The 22,079-nt window shown below is 37.7% G+C and overlaps 1 protein-coding gene across 4 annotated transcripts in view; it reads left to right on the top strand.

Moving 5' to 3' along the window:
• The window catches only part of MOCOS (molybdenum cofactor sulfurase), a 213,961-nt gene that overhangs the window by 25,530 nt on the left and 166,352 nt on the right, over positions 1–22,079 (top strand). For all 4 annotated transcript variants that reach the window (XR_007200437.1, XR_007200438.1, XR_007200436.1 and 1 more), the window contains exons 2-3: positions 779–868; positions 3,452–3,518. Coding sequence is in view for 1 of the 4 variants with exons in the window: in XM_048289500.1 (XP_048145457.1) it covers positions 779–868; positions 3,452–3,518 (157 nt within the window). In the remaining 3 variants the exon portion in view is untranslated. The remainder of the gene's footprint in view (positions 1–778; positions 869–3,451; positions 3,519–22,079) is intronic.

Below are 22,079 nucleotides of genomic sequence, written 5' to 3'. Positions count from 1 at the left end.
AGGAAAGACCTTTAAAATACTTAATAAATTCTAATCTTAATCATATTCATCATTATTAAAATTTGAAATAGGTTGAAATACTTAAGGTAAGTGAAATGAAAAAACTAATAAAGAGCATGAAACACACTGGAGAAATGGAAGAATAATTGCTAAAGATTAAGAAATCTACAATGGCCAAACATGAAAAAGCCTTCATTTCCAGTAAGCATTTATTTAAAAGTTTTGCAATAGCTTAATAATATAAAAGGAGATTTTAAGAATGAATTGAGTGTTAAGTGCAGCAGAGTGGCGAGACATGATTAAATACATTAAAACTTATACTAGTCCTGTCTTTGGGCTTCAGACATGATTTAGGCTTTTGTCGGTTCTTGAGAGAGTTGCTTCACCTGTCAGCAAGGAGACAACATTGCTATTGCTGTTGCTGTTAATAATAATTATTATCATTGTGGTAATAGTAGTTTTCATAATACGTAGTGCCTAGAAGAAGCAAGGCTGAAGACACCAGCTTGCTCAGTTTTGTACAGGCCAAACAAAAGATTTTTTCTCTTCCAAAGAATGTGTAATATAAGCAAGAAAGGAAAGACCTCTTTGGTTTTAATTAAAAGTTATACACAGGTAATCAAAATTTTTGGCTTCTATTGTTTGTTTCATCCTTTTTTTTATTTTTCTGCTAGTGAATGAAGGGTATTTGAATGGTGCACTTCACAATGTAGTCTGTGGGAGAAAATGGCATTAAATATTTTAAAAAATGAAAGTAGTAATTTTATTTATATTCTAGGCATTACTTACCTTGACCATGCTGGTTCAGCACTTTTCCCAGAGAGTCTACTTAAGGCTTTTACTGATGACCTCAGAAAAAATGTTTATGGTAAGTGCAAAGCAACATTCCCATTAGTCTTCTCAATGTTGCATCTAAATCGTACAAAACTGAGTTTCTTGGAAGAGACCTTCTGCAGGCTTTTTAATACTGCTATAGAGTAGTTGGAAGACCAGTGCTTTTACAAAGGAGGCATAGGCTCTTTGTGTCACCTCTAGCTTCATTCTTCGGTTGCCACAGACGTGTCAATGTTGGTGAAGAAGAAAAATCAAAGGGAGCATGACTGTTGCCTCAGAGTTAGGGCACCAGGCTTGGGATAAAGAAATACAGTGCAGCTATAACCACTGTTCATTCTTTGTGTTTTTTTCCACACAAAATGCAAACTCAATTTCTTATGCAAGGACCAGAATCCAGAATCACCCTCCTTCTCAGCGAGAGTCATCACAAAGAGTTTAGACTGTGACTCAGTATAAACATTTTACTCAGAAGAAAGCTTAGCTCAAAGATCCCAAGTGAATTTAGGCATGGAATAGGTGCTATTCGACTTTGCTCTATTAGACTTTGGTGCCTGCTCAGAAAAAGGATAGGTATTGCCAAAGCAATAATGCACAGAGGAACGTGAGTAAAAGTATCTACAGAATTGTGTAATATCTGGGTGGAGATTTAACTATTGCAGCACCACCTCTAGGTACTTCATCTCCAGATCCTCTACCTAAACCTTTCATTTCTTTCTAATGTTATTATTAGCTGAGAATCACACACTGAGTGTGATTTTACATACAAAGTCAGCAGCATCCATTGTTTAAAAAATATTGTTACTGTGTGAGACAACTTACATTAGAGTGAGTCATGCTCAACCAGAAAAAAATATACTGCACAGTATTATGCTGTAAGTAGTCCCACTGAAGTAATGAAATTTCCTGTGGTATGTTACTATCTGTGGGTCATGTGTCCTTTTTGCTAGTTTTGTGTATTTTTTGTGCTCCCTGTTACACGGAACAAAGGGATTCCTCACTTGGGAACTAGGTACCACTGCTTTACAAGAAAACTCTTGTTCACTCCAGCACTGGCACGCTTGTGCTTATCACCTGGGCTAGCCACTTGAGAGTTTTGGGTAGTTTTCATTTTCCGTGAGCCATTATGTCATTTTCCCATTTTCTTTTTTCCTTGAGTGCTGGCAAAGCTGGGATCCAGAGCATGAATTAAGGTTCCACTATAAAATAAGTGTTATTCTTGATAGGGATAGGGTCTTTTTTCTGTTATAACAAAATACATCGATTCGATTACATTCAAGATCTCCTATTCAAGTGCATGCCAGTGATATTAAAATTAATGTTCTGTCACCACAGACATTGTAAAGTGAAATGTATGCACTCTGATCTTAGTTATTTCAAACAACATTGGGCTCAACCCTTTTAATAAGTACCATCTGTCTCAGAAAAGAAAATTAATTTGTGAATCAATTGAGTGCATGTGAATAGAAGTAGTAGTACTACCAGTTTGGAGCAGATTTGCATAGTACCTATAACGCTATAGGAGAACAAATTGTGTGTTTTTATTGGTGTTTTCATCTAAAATGATAACAAGAGCTCCAGTATGGTCAATTCCCTTTTTTTTCAGTTACATCTCGTACTCTGAGGACAGTAAATGCTGTATAGAAAGAGTTAATTTAACAAATACAGGTGTGAATTAAGGGGGAGTCTCACTTGCAGCTTTTTTATTTTCTTGGTGGTAATCCACAGGCCCAAAGAACTGCAGTTTAGCTGTTGCATGTGTAAATGAGGGAAAGTAATATAAGTGAGAGATAGTCTCACTTCTAAATTGAGAATACTTGAATTGGAAATTACAGAAATGCAACATCAGACATGAAAAGTGTAAGTATTAGTTTTGGGTTTGAGCTCTAAAGTTATTATTTCCAACACCTTCACTCAACAACTTTCAGCAGGGTAATTTTTAAATTTTGGAAAGAGTAGCTAATATTGGAGCCTACTGCAAAAACTGTATTAGTATGGCAATTTTCCTCTTATTCTCTTTCCAAACTGTTTTGGCATGTTCTCTGAAGTATTTGCTAGTAAGAAAGTGTGCTGTGCCTGTGTGAATATTGCTGCAATCTATTTTGCTCAAGAAGATAAAATTATGCCGACTTAATTGTTATGTATGCTTGTTCTGAGCTGGGCTAAGGTGGCTACTAATTTTGCAATAAAATTTATATTTCAATGAATTAGTTGAATTTCAGACTCTAAAAAAACCTAGGATTAATTCTGCTGTCCAATCATGATTGTCTGTTATCTCCAGATCCTGTCTCTTTCTTCTTAGCTGCCGCACAAATACATTTATGAATGTGCATTCTGTCTGTAGTCTAGTATGTTTGTGCATATGCAGTTTCATTTTCTTTTTAGGAGAACTGCCTAAGTATTAGTGAGAAATCCAGCTGAAGTTTCCTGTTATAATTACTTTACCCTCTTGTATGTCCCTTCTCTTGACTAAGGTGCTTCAGGACATTGCTGTGAAGTATGCATTGAATCTTTTTTTTATCATCTTTTGGGCTTGCTTGGTGTAATACTTTGATAAAAGACAAATTTAATAGCAAAATTGTGATTGATGATTAATTTCTGTATCTCTGTTATCTCCTAGGCAACCCTCACAGTCAGAATCTCAGCAGCAAACTGACATATGACACAATCGAGCATGTTCGATACAGGTAGAATAATCCTTTTCTCAGATGTTATATGATGCACTTGATAGTTTTCTTTTTGGTTAGGCCTGTAGTGTTTTGATGACTTTGATGTGATGCTATTTTCTAAGGGTCATCTGTCATACCTAGAGAAAACACCTCACTTTTAAAACACAAGTCAAATGTTGGATCATATCAGTTCTTTCTCTCTCAGATTCCCCAATTCTCAAAGTCCTTTAGTTAGTTTAGTACTGTAAGACAACTCCACAGTTTTAATTACGATATAGGACTTGGAATTTCAGAAGAGATTATTAGTAGGATGTTATGGTAAGATAGCAAGGTAGTACGAGGTTTAAGGACATGGTTAAAATTCAGATAAAATTAAATAGAGCATAATGGCTCTATTTACAAATAGAGAATTTACAAAAAGCTTATGGGAATGTGTACAGCATGTACTTACTTATTACTTGGAGTAATAAAATACCTTTTAAAGCAGTTTTAGTATAACTTTTAAGAGTAGAAAGTAAAGGTGAAATTGACTGTTGGGGCTTCTGAGTATAGGCAAGAAAATGAACTGATTCTCTAAATAAAATACTCCTTTGAAAGTTCAGGATGGAGTGTGCTGAAGGGTACGCTTCTTGCCATTGATTTACACCATGATGAAATATACAGCTTAGGTACTTGGTTATTCATTTTAGGGATTTGTTTCAGAAAACTCTTGCTATTTTATAAAAGATGTCTTCATCGCAGAATATGGATGCTCTGAGTTTATTTGCCTGCTTTTAATGGCACTCTTAAGGCAAGTAAAGAATGTCATGGATTCCTCTTATTTTATCTTCTTTCTTGGAAGTAAATGTTTCTCCAAAACACGTCACAGAATTCAGATCAATAGCACTGTAATAGCATATAGTTGTAATGAAGAAAATCTGTTTTATGCCTTTCTGCTGCATTTTCTCCCACTGTTTTTATGAGAGTGTAAAAAATCCAAGATTTCTAGTTGGATGCTGCTGCTGGTTAAAACCTGTTTCCCCCTTCCCATTACCTTCTTTCTGGAAAAAGTATATTCTTTTTGCTTCTGCCACAACCCTCTCTTAATGCTGTGCAGGATGACAACCTATTAATGCATGGCCAAGTGAAATGAAGGAGACTACCCATGAGGAATAGTTGTCTTCAGAAGCAGACACTCACAGCCAGTTACAGCAATACCCACAGCCTGCAGAGTCTTTTGAGCAGACCTGTGTGCTCACATGCAGAATTAGCATTCTGATTTCCATTTACTCTCAGTGCTGTTGCAATGTTGCTGTTTCACAGTTCTGTTTATGAAGGCACAGTAGGAAGTGTAACTGTTTTTAGAAAAATTACTATTGTATTGTGTGTTCTTCGTTGTTAGGGAATAAGGAAATAGACTTTCACTGTGTAAAAACCTAGATTACTTTAAAAGAACTTACATCTTCAGCTTGTTTTATTTTGGATCTTGCTTTAAAAAAGCTTGTGACTTTTTTAAGGGCAGAATGGGAGATGACAAGAACATACCAGTGTTAGTATTGAGGGGTCTTTTGTGTGTTTTATTGTTCTGGTTTTTTTTTTTAGATGCCCTCTGCATCTAAATGAACGTTTTTCATATCACACCTGATAGAATTTGTCATCTGTCCCTAAAGAAATTCAGCCATTTTTAACTCCCAACAAAAATTTAAAAAGCATAGTTGTCAAAAAAGCATAGTCATAAAAATTCAGGAAGAAAATGCCCCAAACCTACTGTCAATAAGTCAGCTATCTAAAATGCAATAAAATTATATTAAAAATCTATACTTCTATGCCATTGCAGCTAATCAAAATAAGCAGTATGACAAGACAGGGAGACAGGCAGCTCTGTCCTGCATCACAGTGCAAAGATTGAATTTCCTCAGTGAAAAAAATTATTCAGCAGGTAATTTTAGAAATCTTAAAATGAATTACTGGCTTGAATGTGGCTTTTGGCACATGGCTGTAGTCAGAAGTATAGCTTTTTTTTCAGTGTTTGACTCTAGGACAATGCTGTTTTATTTTTTAAATTATTTTTTAAATTTTACTTTCTGATGTGATGGCACAATCAACTAATTAAAAATTAACACAAAGCTTAATTTCAGATTTATAGGTGCTGATATGGGTGATAGCAGCATCAGAATAGACTTTCCTAATCCGGCAGTGTACGCTGTACAAAGGTGAATGATTCGGTCTTACCTCCATATCTGCTGGGCAGGGAGAAACCACTCTTAGAATGTGGCTTTGTGAGAGAATAATAATAAATAATTAAATAATTGAGTCAGTGGATGTTTTCTCTGATTTAAAAAATTATAAAAAGATGCTTTACTTCTTGACCAACTCAAGTGCAGTAAGATTAGAAATAACTATTTTATGCTTAAAAACATTGCTACTCTTTTCTTAATATGGACTGCTGAGTGATTTTTAACATCGTACATATCTCAACATTAACCATGAGTGATGCTGAGAAGAGGAAGCAAGAAATGTAATAAGCCTTACTGAAATGTATTAAATGTATGCATCAAAAGATTATAGATCGTTTTTATGACTTTACTTATGGATGTATGGCAATGCCATTGCTCCACTCCCACATAGCTAGAGAGCAGGAGTACAGTATCTCCTGATGATGCTGCAGTTAATGTAACTCAGAAATTCATTACACTGAGTATTAAATAACCCTTTTTCCATATGCAAGCATTTTAAAATACTAGATTTCTGAATATTTTAAAACATTGTCCTTGTGAATCTTGCACTTGCAACATCAAATAGTGCAGCAGTGTCTTCTAACCAGAACCAGACTGAAGTTTTAGTGTTGTTTGAAGTTTGTGATGTGTTTAAGATCTACAACAGGATACTTTTTAATTTAAACACAGTGTTGTTATAACAGTTTTGATGTTCATCCTTGAACTTTCAAGTACTGTGAAGTGTTAAACTGAATCATACTTTGGGAATTCAAATATATATTTAAAAAAAGGCCAGAAATTTCAGGTATGATTTCGGTACCAAGCATCATCTAGATGTGGCAATATGTGTATTACAGAATTTTCTCACTGAAGCTAAAAGGATTGGGCACTTAGCTAAATGGGAACAAGTCAAAATATAGAACCAAAACATGTATTTCTATAAAGGCTTGTCTCAAAGTATGCCATCTAAGTGAACTATAAGAGGAGAATAATCTCTGTGGCCAGGGCATACAAACAAAAACAGGTGCAGCAGGCATGCAAAAAATGACTGTAAATGGCTTAGAGTTTTAAAAATGTATTTGTTGCTGTGGTAAAACACACAGGTGGTACCAGATTATGCTAAGGAAGCAGTCTCATAAATGCTGTTTATAATTTCATTTGCATTGTATTTTTAGAGAACATTTCATTATAGGAAGGTAGAACTTTACATTCCTTCTGAAAGCATCATACCTTGCTTATGAAATTGATGCCTTTTCCTGGTCTTAAAATCAAGAGTCATACACGGTTAGAAGGGGAAATGGGATTTTACCTTGGTATTTATTTTAAGGATCCTGAGGTGCACACGTCCAGGTCATATGCATCAAAATGCACACCACAATCCCCGCACACCACAATCCCCCCCCCCAAAAGATCTGGTATAACATTATAGGTTTTACTAATTAGCATATCTATCAAAGATTCCCCAATGAGAGGCTCGAGTGAGCCCCCCTCCCCAAGGAGCCTTCCCCTGGATGGTTCTATCTTAGTTTACAGAATGTGTTCTGGAGAGCACCTTGGGGTCTGGGGCACACTGATCCCTAGCTACGAAGCTTCTAAAATGTTTAGTCTCTTAGCTTGACAAACAAGTCCAAGAATGTAGGGGAAAAGCACTAGGAATACAGAAGTTGTAAAAAGGTATAACAGGGGTATAAAAGAAAAGGCAAAAAATCTTCATGGCATCAAATAAGTTTCCATTCCAAGTCTTTTTTTTTAAGTTAAAACATTTTGAAATGGTGTTACATGCAAGATAGGGATTTTTTCTTAATTCCCGGGTTTAAGCAATTCTGTGTCTGAAAACAGTAATGTTGGAACACATACATACATGAAAATGGGTTGACCTTTCCTACACAGTAAGAAGTAGTAGATACAGTATCTGCTTAGTATTGATTTGTCCTTTGCAAAGGTCATTGACGGGAGGCCGTATGGATGAGTGATATCTGAGCGCTGCATCCTGCCCTCCTTAATGGCACCTATCAACTTGAAAACCTGGTTTCCAGTCTAGGGTGGTTCAGCCCCTTTGCGTGCTTGTTTTAGAACACCATTTGCAAACGCTGCTTTTCCTGATCCCACTGCTCAGTGGGGCAACTCTGAAATACCACAGGCAGTGAAGTCCAGCAAAAGGTCACCATGCTCACTGCAGTGACTGCACACATGGCAAATCAGAGAGGCATTAGAAGATAATTACGAATAATGAATAGGTTTTTTGGAAGAACTTAGGCAAGAGGGGTGATCTTTTTCCTTGTGATTCATGAAATGATTTAGGCATGCAATTAAACAATCCCAGTGTGCCCACAGTGAGTGGCTGATAACCCCACTGTGGGCTCTGTCCATGTGCTGAGTGATAACACAGCAGGGGCTTTGGTGCAGATGCTTCTTGTTTTTCCCTCAGCCACACCTAGCCTTTTTTACAAAGGACTCCATTTTATAAACATTGTTTCTATGAGTCAATCTATTACTTTTGGTGTGTTTATTTTCTGCAATCCTATGCAAGGTAGTAAAAAGATTCTGGTCAGGGTAACAGGTACTGTCATTTTTGAATGAGTTAGGAGACTGATTTAAGAAGTAAAATCGGTCTGTTTTACTTTGGAACTTTGCTCCTGGACTTTCAGCTCTATTTAATAAATTAATTAATCATTAACTTGATAAGCTGAAGCTTTAGAAAGGAATTTGCTAATGCTTTCTTTTACTCTTCTCGTAGTCAGCTTTATACTTTCATAGTTTGTATGGAAAGTAGAAAATAAAACTGGTATATGCACTGTCATACTCTGACTAATCTTTGTTGCAAAGAGTCAAATCTGGAATGCTTCACTTATTGAAAGAAATAAATATTTCAGTAAAATAAATTAAAATCTGGAGGTCAAAATTGCTAGTTTATGAACAAAAAGGATAAAATGCTTCTGGGAAATTCTGAGTTTTATTAGTATGGGTGGCTAGAATGTTTTGCATAGAGGTCTGAAAAGCACTGGATACAACCTTTACTTTTTTTCTTCCTGATTCAGAAAAAAAACCCTCAGGACTCTGCTTTTGTAATATGCCTGTGACAAAGAAGCTGTGGAGACTAAGTGTAAAAATGATCTTTTTGTGCCATTGCTCTCTAGGTAACATTCAGAGTAGGGAGAGTGGTACAGGCTTACTTGGATTCAGGCCACCAGTTTAGTTCATATTTTTTTAAATGCACGCAGCCTTGATGCCTCCTCAGCTGCTTTTTGGCAGGGACCCAATGGCTTCTGTGCCCACGGGGAGGTCTGTGAAAGGGCACATGAGCTGATGAATGAGATAATCCAACTGGAACAAAACACATTGATAAAAATAGTGAAATTTCTCCAATGCAAATTCCTTTTTTCCATTCTCTCAGTCTCTTTGTCTTTTGCAGGATTTATATAGAAGCTTTTTTTCCCCTCCCAAGGCTGTACAATACTTATAGAAGAAATGTAGTGTTCATCCCTCTTCTGGGTTTGCAGCTGCTTTTCCTAAGAAGCAGCATTGTGAGGCACCAGTGGGTGACGTTTCTGGTGACGTTTCTGTTGCCTTGGATGTTCAGGGAGCAGTAACATTGTCCTGCCTAGCTGTTAGGAACACTAGCAGTTCCTTTGCCAACTCCAGGGGAGCCTGACAACTTCATTACTGGTGTACATGATTATTTGTATTTTAAGTAAGGCTTTTGGAAGACCAGATATTTAGCACAAATATAATTTCTGCCATCCCCTGTGTGCACCTGTTGTGCTTGACAACTTTGTTTTGGCTTCAGTGCAGTTCGGTTTCTCAGCACAAGTTGTGTAGCACTGGAGAGGTGCTCCACCTGAATGAATTCAAGAAATTTTGAAAGCCACCTTCAGTTATGTGTGTTGTTCAAAATTCAGCTGATATTTTTTTTCATGTCTAATTTTTTTGAAGTCTATGGACTCTTTCTCTTTTGCTCCATCTGAAACTGACTCAATGATCTTGCAGCAAGAAGTACATGACTGACAAAAGTTTAACCTGTGCTGTTCATATCTTATTTCATATTTAAAATCATAATTTTGGGAAATACTAATTAATCTACTTTTTTAGAAACACAGAGATAATTTATTGCTGCCCCTTTTAAAATAGTCTCTAATAATCTCTCTGTGAAGTTAGCAAACCCAGTATTGAGCTCCATTTTGAATCTTACTCATTTCACTTGTAAAGTAATATGGGTATTTCATTTATTGTTATAATTAAGCTGTTGAAGACACACTAAAGCATTCCCATGGGCTTCCATGGTGGCATCTGTGTCTCAATGAATCTGAAATTTCTGGTGTCATTTCTGCTGCAAGACAGAGCTTTTTGTACTCATCCTTTATTTTCTATCTGAGCCCCACCTTGCTACACTTTTGACCAGCAGATTTGAGTCCTTAAACAGTCTCATTTGCACTATGAGACTTTTTGCTCCCATCCAAAATTCTGACTGCCAGTTCTGACTCTGCTTACTGCTCTGTTCCCTCGGCATTTTGCTACTGGTTTTGTTGCCCACACTGCATGATCCTTAGTGATCATGATTTTTAATACTTCAAACACTGATATCTACTGATGTAGTTTTATTATAAAGTCCACCTAGGTGAGTAGCTATTAGTGTTGCTTATGTTTTTATCACTATGAATGGGGGCTAACTAGTTCATGATTTATTATTTGAATTTTGAATATAAATATTTTAACTACTGGTGAACTTCTAATCTCCTGAATATAGCAATGTATTCAGGATCTTCTGCTAGTTTTTTCTCCAGAAGCAGATATGATGTGCAAGTCGTAGTAACTTTGGGACAGGTGCCTCTGCAGTGTTTGAGTGATTTAATCACGTTTCTTTTTACTCTCATTTGTGATGTAGCCTTAGAATTATTTTCTGTCCCTGTTACATCAAGTGTACATCAAGTGGCTGCCTTCTCATCTGTGATGATGCCAGTTTTCTCTATGCATTGTTCCAGACTATCTGTAGCTCATCTGGTCTTCTTACAGACAAAGCAAACACATTTACTTTGTCAAATGATGGCACAAGCCCTCAGCTCCCTTTCTCTAATGAGCAGGTTGTTTACAGCAGCCATGCTAGATGCTGTAGTCCTAACACTGTTGGGGGTTTTTTGTTTGTTTGTTTTTGTTTGGGTGTTTTTTCTTTATTTTGCTGCCCTCTGCAACCTGCTGTCTTGCTGAAATTCTCAGTTAATATCTCATTTCTCTTAGCAGTTGTTGTCTTTTTTTTCCTCCCCCCAGCACTGAGACTGCACTTGGCCGCAGGCAGGTGCCAGCTAGCTGTGTTCATTAAATATATAACGGCCTGTTACTGAGGTCATGGCTGCCCTGGTGAAAACTTCTCTGTGGCAAAAAGCAGGCAGCTGCACGGCTTCCAGGCTGCCCAGGGGATGTGTTAAACACCACAGGGAGCAGAGCCAGCAGAGCACTGCAGCAGGAGAAGAATCCAAGAAGGGGGAGTGCAGAAGGATGGGCAGTGACTGGCAAGGGGTGATGGTGTGATGTAACCCAGCCACCTTAACCTGGAAGGGATGAAATGAGTGTGTGTGTGCCCAGTAGGGGTTTTAGGGTGCCAGGTTTCAGGACAGCCAGGTGAGAAACATATCCCAACTTATACAGTTCAAGAGTATGGGAATGCAAATGACCTTCAGGGTTTTGTGTTTCATCTCCAGCATTATAGAGTACTTTCCATCTACTGTTGATGATCTTTCCCCATTGAAAGGAATAGAAAACTTCCTCTTCCACTGGGTCTTGAGAAACCAGTGTCCTTTTGTTCCTACACCAAAATTTCCTGTTCTTATAGGCTTTTGTAGTCTGTTCTACTATTAACCCCTTCTGATGCATTTAAGTAGAGGAGACCTGTTTCCATAGGCTGAACAAGATATGCTCCTCTAGATACTGTTTCCAAAATGCATTCTTCATCCCCCGCCCCAATCTCCCTGACCCTGTCTGTGGGCTTGATCTGAATTACCTTCATCTTTCTGAAGTGTGTGACCAAAATAGAATGGGGTTGTTGAAGTAAGTCCTGAAGTCTGGAAATTGAGGGTTTGGTAACTAAAACACAATAAAAGATGCTTGAGATGGTGCTGTGACCTCATCAAGTGTTCTGGGTGCTATGAGGCCAAAAGTATTGTAAAGCTAAGGAAATGGCACGAGCATTTCAAACAGAGGAAATCTGAAGGCACAATGGATTTCCAGAGAGAAAGAAAGCACATAATTTGGGGAATTCTTCTAGAATGTAATGAATTTGCTGGAACATGAACTTTCTTGTTTTTGTTAAGAAATTTCGTGCTAGGCTGAAAGTGATAATGTGGTCCGTAAACTGGTTGGTACTTACAAGAATGGAGCAAAAATGAAAGATTGAGATTTTGTACAGAGTTTTTGTTTAGGACACCACAATCACTTAAAGGAGAGAAATTTATTTGATTAAACTTGATCACTTTATGCATTTAGTTCTTTGAAGCTAAATGCTTTAACTTTAATTTGTAATTTGAAATAATGGCAAATAAGTACCTAAAACTCACATAGACCTTTGTAGTGTATGCTGGTAATATTAGTGAGTTCCTTCTAATTTTCATTATTCTTTCTATTGTTTCTCTGCTGATTCCATTGTTTCAAGTTTCTTACCTGTTTTAAACTTTATTTCTAATTTGAAGTTTGTAAGCAAATATGGTGTCCTTGAAATTAAAGGCTGCCTTTAAGAAGCAGCACAAGTCATGGTAAGATTCAGGAATATGAAAGATAAATGAAACAAGACTTTTAACAGAACTGTCTCCTTTATATTTAGGTCAATAACACAGGTTTAATTTGCTAGATTTTATTAGTGTGTTTGGTATGTGTCAAGGCAGAAGAAAATTGCATCATTGATATTACTGAGTGCCAGCTCAATAACATGTTGCAAATAATTTAGAATTTATTGCAAGCTTTTGGATGGTGAGACTGTTTAGAGGAGTATGATGTATGTACTTTGGATTTTATGGAGACTCCCTAGGCTTGTAATGAATCCAGTGATCACAGGCAATGGTTCTCAAAAGAGCTTTTCAACACTCAGGCTTTTCTGAGCCATCCACTTACCACTTGTTTTAGTTTGTCTGCTTTTACCTTTTTAAAGGTGTTTAAAATTTAGATACTTTTTTTTGCAAATACCTGTCATGATAAAAAGGAGGTTTTAGACACGTGAAACACTTCTTTGCAAAATCTGTCAATCAGGGCACAGACCGGATATTTCTGACTTGTGAGTAAACTATGTATGAAAACAGTGTTGCTTTGCAGGAAGGAAAAAAAACCACAAAACCACAAAAAGACCAAAGATAAGAACAATACTAAAACTGACCTCTAGAATATAAGGCTGAGGCTGTTAGCTTCTGTGCTAACAAGGGAAGCACTCTGCAGCAGAGGTGTAAGGCACAATCCTAGTTACTTTTCCCCTGCTAAAAAAAAATTTCACTGACCTGTTGGTTTCAAAATCCTGATGCCAAAGTCTTGTTTGTTGTCTAATTCGGTCTTTTAAGAGCCTGGGTCTCTGGTGAGCTGGGTGTGAATCTTCCAGTTCAATGATTGTCCAGCTAACTTGCAACAGGAGAAAGAGATCTGCCTGCCTATAACAGCTTGTCTCAAGATGCTTACAGTCTTGCTGTAAATTCATAAAAGCTGAAGGTTGTTTTATTTCACACACATCTGTCTTCCTGTGGAAGGTGAAAATGAGAATCCAAAACGTTTTGTTAGACAATAGCTGCCTTGCTCACCTTGCAGGGCTAGAAAGCCTTTAGTCCCACACGAATACAATCCAAACCCTAAAGTCCCCATGTACAAGCTTACTGGGAAGTGCCTGTCTGGCCTTCCAAGGACCAAACAGCTCACCACATATGTAAAACTTTATGCCAAAATACTTAACGTGAACTCCATCAATATCCTACACACAATATAATGTTTTAGTAACATATTTGAGGAATGGTTCCTTCCCTGTAAAAGGTATTTATGGACAGTTTTGATCATTGGATTTTTATCTGCCATCATGTAATGACACATTTACAATAACTGTAATTACAACCTGCCTTGTTAGAAACTTGGGTGTTACCATGCTTTGAAACTGGAATGTGAAACTGTGCAGACCTCTGAAGTGTTGTGGCTGAGAAAGCATATGAAGGCAGTGAATGAGCCTAGATTAAAACAGACCTTCTAACTCTTCTTGGTCATGTTCCTCCTATGTGAGTAGTGTGCTACAAACAGGTAATTTATGCATTATTCTCCATGACTTCGGCACAAACTGCCTGTGTTTGTTTGTGATGAGCTCAGTGTGTTGCAGAAATAGACTGAGTTTGTAAATCTGTCAGCAACAGGTTACCTCAGCCAAGGAAGAAACCTAAACAACCATGATATAGTTCAGCTAACCAGACCTACCTGAACCAGAATAGGTAGGAACTGTGCCTCTCCTCCCTCCTACTTGGCTGACAAAGTTGCTTAGATGAAGGAGGGAGGCCTCCAACGTTCCAATAACACTTGTCAGCTGTCTTGAGTGGCTGTCACAGTATATGGGATGCTCTTGCTAAAGTCTCCTTCTTTCTCCTTTGGGTGGGGGAAAGTTTTGTGGCAACCTTACACATGCATTGTCTGAAGGCAGTGTACAAGGGTAACTTTCTGTCAGTCAGTGAGAAGTCCTTGCTGACTGGGATGTAACCCAGTGATGAGTATAATATGCTGCTTCATTTCTGAGAGGAAAATAAAATAAGCTAGTTTACTTTATAGGCACAGCTACAAGCAGGATAGTTTTTCAATGCCTTGGGCTATACCTGTGAAAATTTAAAATCGAGGATATGCCATGTAGCTCTCAGTAGCAGTTCAGATACAGAGGACTTCATCTGAAAAAACATAGAACATTCACAAGCTCCTGTGAGTTTATCTGACCGTGTTTGCCTATTTAAACATCTAAATGGGATGGGATTGCTATAGCAAATAATACTGGCATTTAGCTTTTCTAATGAACTTTGGAATGAGTTTGATGAAGTATGCTTTTAGTATAAATTGGAGTTAAGCTGCACTGTCAAAATGTGATATTATAGGTGGCATTCTTAACAATGAAGTGCAAATGAAATTCTGCCTGCTTTTAATTAAATAAGCACACACTCCACTGAATTTTGGAAATTTAATTCTCTTAATCTGAAGTCTCAGACCCTGAATAGCTATTGTAATTTCAAAGATAGTGCTGATATATTTCAAAGCTGTTTGTACTTAACAAAATACTCATGTTGTTTTCTTTGGTAAATTTGGGGCCCTTTTGATTTCCTCTAGTATTTCTTTTTCAATTGTGTGAAAAAGAGCTAGGGTAACCTTCCCCATGGTTTTGGCCCATGAAAGTCAGAGCTGTAAGCACGTGAATATCAATGACAGGGCTCAAGCACCTGGAATCTGGTGCTGGAATTTGGAATACTGAGGAGCACCTGGAACCTGGATACTGAGGAACTGTTGGTTGTGGCTACACCCTGTGGACAATGCACTGAAGTGTGTTTTTGTACATGAGGAAGTCATGCCTGGCAATTCAGAGCTGTCACAGGCATTCCCAAGTGGAAAGCGATTGACCACAAATTCTTGCTGGAAAGGTACCCTGCTATTTTTAAACTTCATGGCCATGATAAGATGCTGGAAAGGCATTTGGCTGAAGATCTTCCTATAGAAGGGTCATAAGGCTTGGAGGACAGAGATTACCCTAACAAAGATTATTCTACAAGATGTAATAAATTCACACTTACCAGTGCTAATTACTTCATTTTTGGTGTTCTGAGAAGGTATGTACAGCAAATTGAATAGGAAGGGGAAAAAAGGAAAAATAACTGTCAACATTTATGTAATACTGTGCTTTGAGTTACAAGTCTTTTAGAGAAATTAGTATGTGCTTCATCCTTTTCTTCTTTCTCGACTTCCATTATCACATGAATCAAATTACTACAAACAAAAAATAAGGATGGATACAAAGTCTTCTAAGGATAAGAAATACAATTTTATTTGGCAAGAGTTCATGATATGAAGTAAGGTCTAGTTAATTAGATAGTATGTAAAAAAAGTTTCTTGAGTTTGGAATAGTCACATTTAAATGTTTCGCTGGAGGGGTTTTTTTTGTATATAAAGACCTGCATTTGAACTGTTTCAGAAACATTTATAAGAGGTAGCAATCTTTTTGGATATGTTTATATGTGGTTTATGTGTTTTGGAGTAATCTCAGTTTTGTTTTCACAGCCTAAAGTATTTTTTCACCTCCATTATAAGTAATTTAAAACCAGTGGCATATAATATTTTCTATGTCACTTGCTTGACTTTCATTTTCAAGTCTAATTGACATTTACTTGCAATGAATTTGAGCTATCAAATCCCTTAAACCATTACTGTAGCAGAAGCACTCTGCCTTTAGGGTGTACTTATATTTCTACATTAGCAGATTTGTGTTTTGTACCTATATAGTGAAATTCCCTGTATCAAACTCAAACAAGAGAAATGGAAATTAAATCCTCTCTTTTTTTCCCTCTTTCTAGACAGGAGAATTTTGCTCATGTGGCTATATTAACTTCTTATCATATACCTGACCAATACAGTAACTATGGCAGTAGAACTAGCTAAATATGGAATTAAGCATTTGGGAAAACAATATTCAGCATAACTTTATAAGAATTCAGGGTTATAGTGTACAATTAACAGCTTAATGGACCTTTACATTTTCTGAGATGCTCATTTTAAATGAGACAGATTGCTTGGCAATGTTTAATAAAAAGTTTGATTACATACAGTGTATAAAATGAAGACTTTAAAATTAACCGTGTTCAGAAGTAATTTCTCTCAAGCACACGTGGGTTGCTACAAAAGGAGAGTGTGTGTGAACTTGATGACTTAGAATATAATTACTGAGGTGCACTGCATATTGTAAGTAATTTAAAATTTGTGAGTGGCAAGTCTCTGTGAAGGTTTAATCACAGCAAAATATAAATGTTGTTAAACTTGTTTTTACAACCACAGTGAAAGAATCGCCCGGGTGATTTATTCTGTGTTGCAAGCAGATCAGTGCCACTTTTTAGAAGGAGAAGAAAAAACAACAAAGCATTATTTGGTGAACAGAGGTCAGCAGACTTACCTGATGGAGCATTTTGGGTTTGAAGACAGCTTTTGAGGGAGCCGTGGGATGAGTTGTGACATAAATAATGCTTTACCAGCTTTGGTCATGTGCTGTTACTGTGTCCCATGGGCTCCTTCCATGCCTTTTCCAGAGGTACACCCATGATGCCGGCAGACTGGAGCTGCTGACAGTTCAAATGCTGAATGTGGAGCTGAAGCAGTGGGGACACACACATGTGCACAGTACCAGCTGTGGCGAAGATGGGTCATTTTGGGCAGGCAGTAAGGCAGGCAAATGGACATGGTCAAACCCATTGCTGCCAGACTCACAGCAGCTCATAATAATGCCTATGGCATGTAGCATGTCTTGGATCCCTGCTAGGCTGGGGTCCTGTCTCTGAATGTGGAGCTGTAAGATGGCAAGTACTGCCCTGGAATGTGGCCTTCTGTCAGTGCTCTGATTGGATGTTCAAATTGCTTGAGACTTGCACTGACTTGAGGATCTGGGGCTGGAAAATCCAGGATCCTGGGTGTCACTTGGTAGAGATCAGCTTTCTGAAGGCTTTACATCAGGAAATGTTGTTCTCAACCGGTCCTATATATTCCCACTGTTAATGGTGTCAGAGGAGTTGCAGTAGATGGATTTTAGCTATTTATAACTTCAAAGCTTTTGGGTCTAGCACAAGCAAGTGTGTTGCCCAGGAAAAGCTACTGATACAATGTAAAGAAGAAAATGAGAATCTTAAATTCTTCCTAGAAAATTGTGAGAAGATTATTATTGTGTTATGCAACAATTTAAGGTCTGTTAGACCTATTAGGACATGAAGACATGTTCCTCCAGTGCATTGTTAGTCACACTACCACTAAACTTTCTGAACTTACAGTGTTTATAGTTTGTTGAGTACAATCTGTTATGCTAATGGTGTTGTGTTTGCTTATTTATGTAGGTAATTTTAAATGGAGCCTCTCACCATTGTACTAGGTGCTTTGCAGAAAAATTAAAAACATAAATTACATAAGCTACCTGCAGTGGATACAGTAAGATAGGGAAGCTGATAAAAATGACCACCAAAGCATATAGCTGAGTTCTCTGAAACAAAACTAAAGCCAGAGAAATGGATGCAAGTCAGGAGAGGAGAGCTGCTAGTTAGATGCAAAATTAAACAGTGACTGTCTGTACTTCCTTCTGGGTCCCAGCAGCAGTCTGTACCAGGCCAAAATGATTAATGGACTAGAAGTAGGGTTCTAGCAAATTTAATAATATATTTTATACATTTCTTGAATAGGTGTTTCTTCCCTTTTCCTCAGGCTTTCTGCTCTAGATATGTTCTTGCAGGTTTGTCTGCTGATTTCATAACAATGCAAAGGGAATATTATGTTTTCTTTCTGCTACTGTGGGCAGGTGATCTGGCTGCAGAAAAGAGCTTTTTAAGGCAGAGCAAAGTTATATGCAGAACCCTGGTTTTGTGTTCTTTTATACCTGTGTAATGCATGTGATGTGCCTAGAAGGCTGCTAATGTGAAGGGAGAAAAAACCCCAGCAAATTCAAATCTGTGGGTGGTAGGCGACTGAAAAAGAAAACTCTTTGGTCTTTACATATGCAATTCTATTTCTGTGGAGCAGACTGAGATGAGAGGCCCTAAAATAATTTTGAAAACCCAGAGGGATCTTACAGTGCTATGTGGCTGCCATGATTTAATTTTTATTGGTTATATTTTTCTCCATTTTGCTGGCACACCTTTTAAACCCGGGTTTTATAAGAAATTCTGGTTGAGAAGTTTTTCAGGCATTTTCACATCCTCTTGATGCTGAGCTCCACATTTTAGGACTTTGGACATTCTTTTCTATCCTCTTACTTCATGACACAGGATAAGACTGATCACATACTATTATTGCCCAGAGAAGAGTTACCCTTTAAGGAGAGAAGATATACTGCCATTCATCACTGTTTTCTGTGATCTTCAGTGTTTTTCCTGCTTGTTTTCTGTCTAAAGTATTTTTTTCTCATTTCATAGACTGCATTGGTTTTACCTGACTGTTTTAACTCCTTTGCCGCTCTTCACTGATTTCACTGTCAGGCACTTCACGACATATTTTCCAGTTAAAAACAGCTCTATGAGCTTGCTTGTATCCTGATATTGTCTATGTAAAATAGAGTGTCAAATCAGCCTTGCTGCTTCTGAAGAGCTGCTAGAAAAGCAGCAGCCTTCAGCTTCTTGCCTGGTGCCTGTCTTGAAAAAATTTGAAAAGGATTCTTTGGACATGAGAACTGTGTCATGGCAGTAGATGTTAAAAAAATACTCTGCATTGAATAAACTGTTAACCAAGTAATAACAAGACAAACTCAAACATCAGAACAGGATTTAAGATTCCAGATTTTCGTGCCTCCATGGGACTCTGTGATCTTGCATCTGGGCCTATATCTTATGTCTGCAAAAAGACTTGTCTCGTCTACAAGAGGAATGCTACTTGTATTGACTGTGAAACTGTGAGATTGTGGGTGTTAAAGGCCACAGCTGTGACTTGTGCTCCCGAGAGAAAACCTGACATGGTCTCTGCAAATATTAGGAGAGTTGTGGTATCTCTTTTCATTTTTGAATGCTTCTGGATTGACAATACTAGTGAAGAGCACTGCAGCTTGTTATTAGGCTCAAATGGGCATTTTTCTTGACTGCCTGGCTTGGCTCCTGAAACATGGCATATAGCAGCATACTGCTCACTTTTTTCCCACTGGATGTAGTTATGTGGGTCTATTTCAACTGCAGCTGAGAAACTCAGTATTTATTTTTCCCTGTTCCAGAGGTCTCTGAAACCTCCTCTCATCAGTCATACTGATTTGAAATTTGACAGCATCCTCAGGAAGAGCTTGAGGTAGAGATCCTACCAGAGGTTGTGCACAGCAAAAAGTTCTCCCTATCCCCCCCAAAAGGCTGCAATTACCACTGGTGTTTGGCTTTATGATCCTTTGTGAGTTTTTATTGTGCTGATTTGCTTCTAACAACAGGACAGAGAATTACACCAACAACAGAGAATTGATGTTGGATAATCAGAGGCAAGGGAATGTATGAAATAGAAAAATAGGAAGTAAACCCTACGCGTGCGTGTCTAGCATGTAGCCCCCAAGTATATTTTCCTAAGCAGTCTTTTCTACCTGCTTTGTGCCACGGGTTTGAAGCTTCAGTTTTTACCTCAAGGGTGCCACTAACCATTGGTCAAGAGACTTGGCCCCTAAAGTACCTCTTTTATCCAATTATTATTAGTTATATGGGAAAGAAGTACAAAATGGAGAAAGAATATGCACATTTTCTCTGTCTCTTTCAGTTAGTTGATGTGATACTGGAATTTGCATGAGCTTCCTGGTCTCAATGTTGCACAATAAACACTGTGGCTCGTTTTGTAATGGTATTTTAGCTATTCTGGGGATTCCGTTTACCTCTCCTAGTTTACCTCTCCTTGGTCTTATCCTTCGTGAAACATGGGAAGCAAAGTCACAAACATCTGTGTGTTTGAGAAAACCTGTTCTCCCCAAACCTTTCCTGTTCAGCATTTGGAACAGTTGCCTTTGATGTTTTCTTACCGTAGTAATTGCAGACTCATAATACTATGAGGGAGTTGTACTCCTTTGCAGCAGTTGCAATATCAGTCTTAATCTTTTTCTGCCTAAGTCACTAGAATTGGTTTGCTGCCAAGCACAGGGAGAAGTGCACTGTTTTTCTGGTAGAATATTTTATCCCACAAATTTCTGTAATATATAAAGCTGTTTTTTATAGTGGATAAATAAATTGATGTGTTGTCTGGGTTCTTATCCAGTGAGAATCGATCCAGACTTTTGTTCCTTTTTGTCACTGATTTTGAATTTAATTATCTACATGTAAGCATCTCCAATTGATCGCACAATATAAATGCCATGCAGCTTTGAGCACAGAGGATTGGATGGTAGCAATTGCACTGTTTACATTATTTGATAATACCTGTAAGTCTGTATGTGTAAATTACGAGAGATCCACATCCTTTATGAGAAATGTTCACTTTAGTTTTATAGTCTATTACACATGCACAAAGCCAGAGTCTGTACTGCTGTAAGTGGTCTCTGATTTCTTTTGATGACTTCTGTTCAGTTGTCAGAAAGTATTTCTATATTTATGTACCCACTGTAGTTTGGACATGCTGTGAGAGGTGGGCTATTCAATTTAACTTTTGCACTGAAATCTGTACAGGTGTTACGCATTTTGGGATGCATGAAGGTGTGTTGCAAGTACCAAATATATATAATAGCCTTTTCCTCTGCCCACTTTATCTTTCATAAACTCCTCATAGGACTTGCCCTCTGGACCTTTACCAGCTTTATTGCCCGTCTCTGCACTTGCTCCAGCACCTCAATGCCAGTCCTGATGTGAGTTTTGGCACTGTTCATGTAGAAGTTGGTCAGTTTAGTTACCTTATTTTAACTGTCTCAGGTTGAGATTGGTATCTATGGTAGGTAGCATAAATCTACTTTTTTAGGGATGACTAGTGTATGTTTAGATGCTAAACTTAGGTGAAGTTCTAGAATCTAAAAAAGATGATTTACTGTATGCATTTCTGATTGTATAATTGTATTTATTGAAGAAAATAGACATTTTATTAAATGCCTGCTCCAGAATGTGGTAACTTTTTAGTTATGCAGAACTTAACAGCAAAAGGAGAGAAAGAGGATGACAAGAAAGGAAATTTTTTCTTTCAACGACAGATAGAAATGATTGAACCAAGATCGATATTGGCAGCTGTCATTACTGCTGTACTTCTAAACGTGGCAGAAATAGTCACTTTACTATATTGCAGTAACCTGAGAGGAGCAGTGACTTGTGTAAAACAGGCTACTTCTGAGAAAAATAAGAAAATGTTATGGAATCTTCAAGGCAAAGCTTGTCTGTGTTTGTGGGAAACAGTCATCCCAAGCATCAGTACTGCTAGTTAAGGATCAGACACTTCATTGCAGTCAATGTAAGCTGTAAGAACTCGGTAGATTTAGGACCACATGTGCCCCCCCTTCCATGGGGAAGGAGAGGGGAAAAACAGGGCTGTTCTTTTTCACTGTATTTCTTTTCCGTCCAACTCTGGGGCAGTAAGTTTCCCATAAGTATAAACAACTATGTTATGGTTAATCTTAATAACTGTATATAGTTAATAACTGTGACTGGAGACAAAATGTAGTGCACACTCTGTCCTTCAAATGTTACACGATTGCTACATTATTCAATTTGGAGTGCAACCTTAAAAATCTTTT

Source organism: Corvus hawaiiensis, chromosome 30, assembly GCF_020740725.1.
Source record: "Corvus hawaiiensis isolate bCorHaw1 chromosome 30, bCorHaw1.pri.cur, whole genome shotgun sequence".
In the NCBI taxonomy this organism is placed as follows: domain Eukaryota; kingdom Metazoa; phylum Chordata; class Aves; order Passeriformes; family Corvidae; genus Corvus; species Corvus hawaiiensis.
This window is presented reverse-complemented; position numbering and strand designations above follow the sequence as displayed.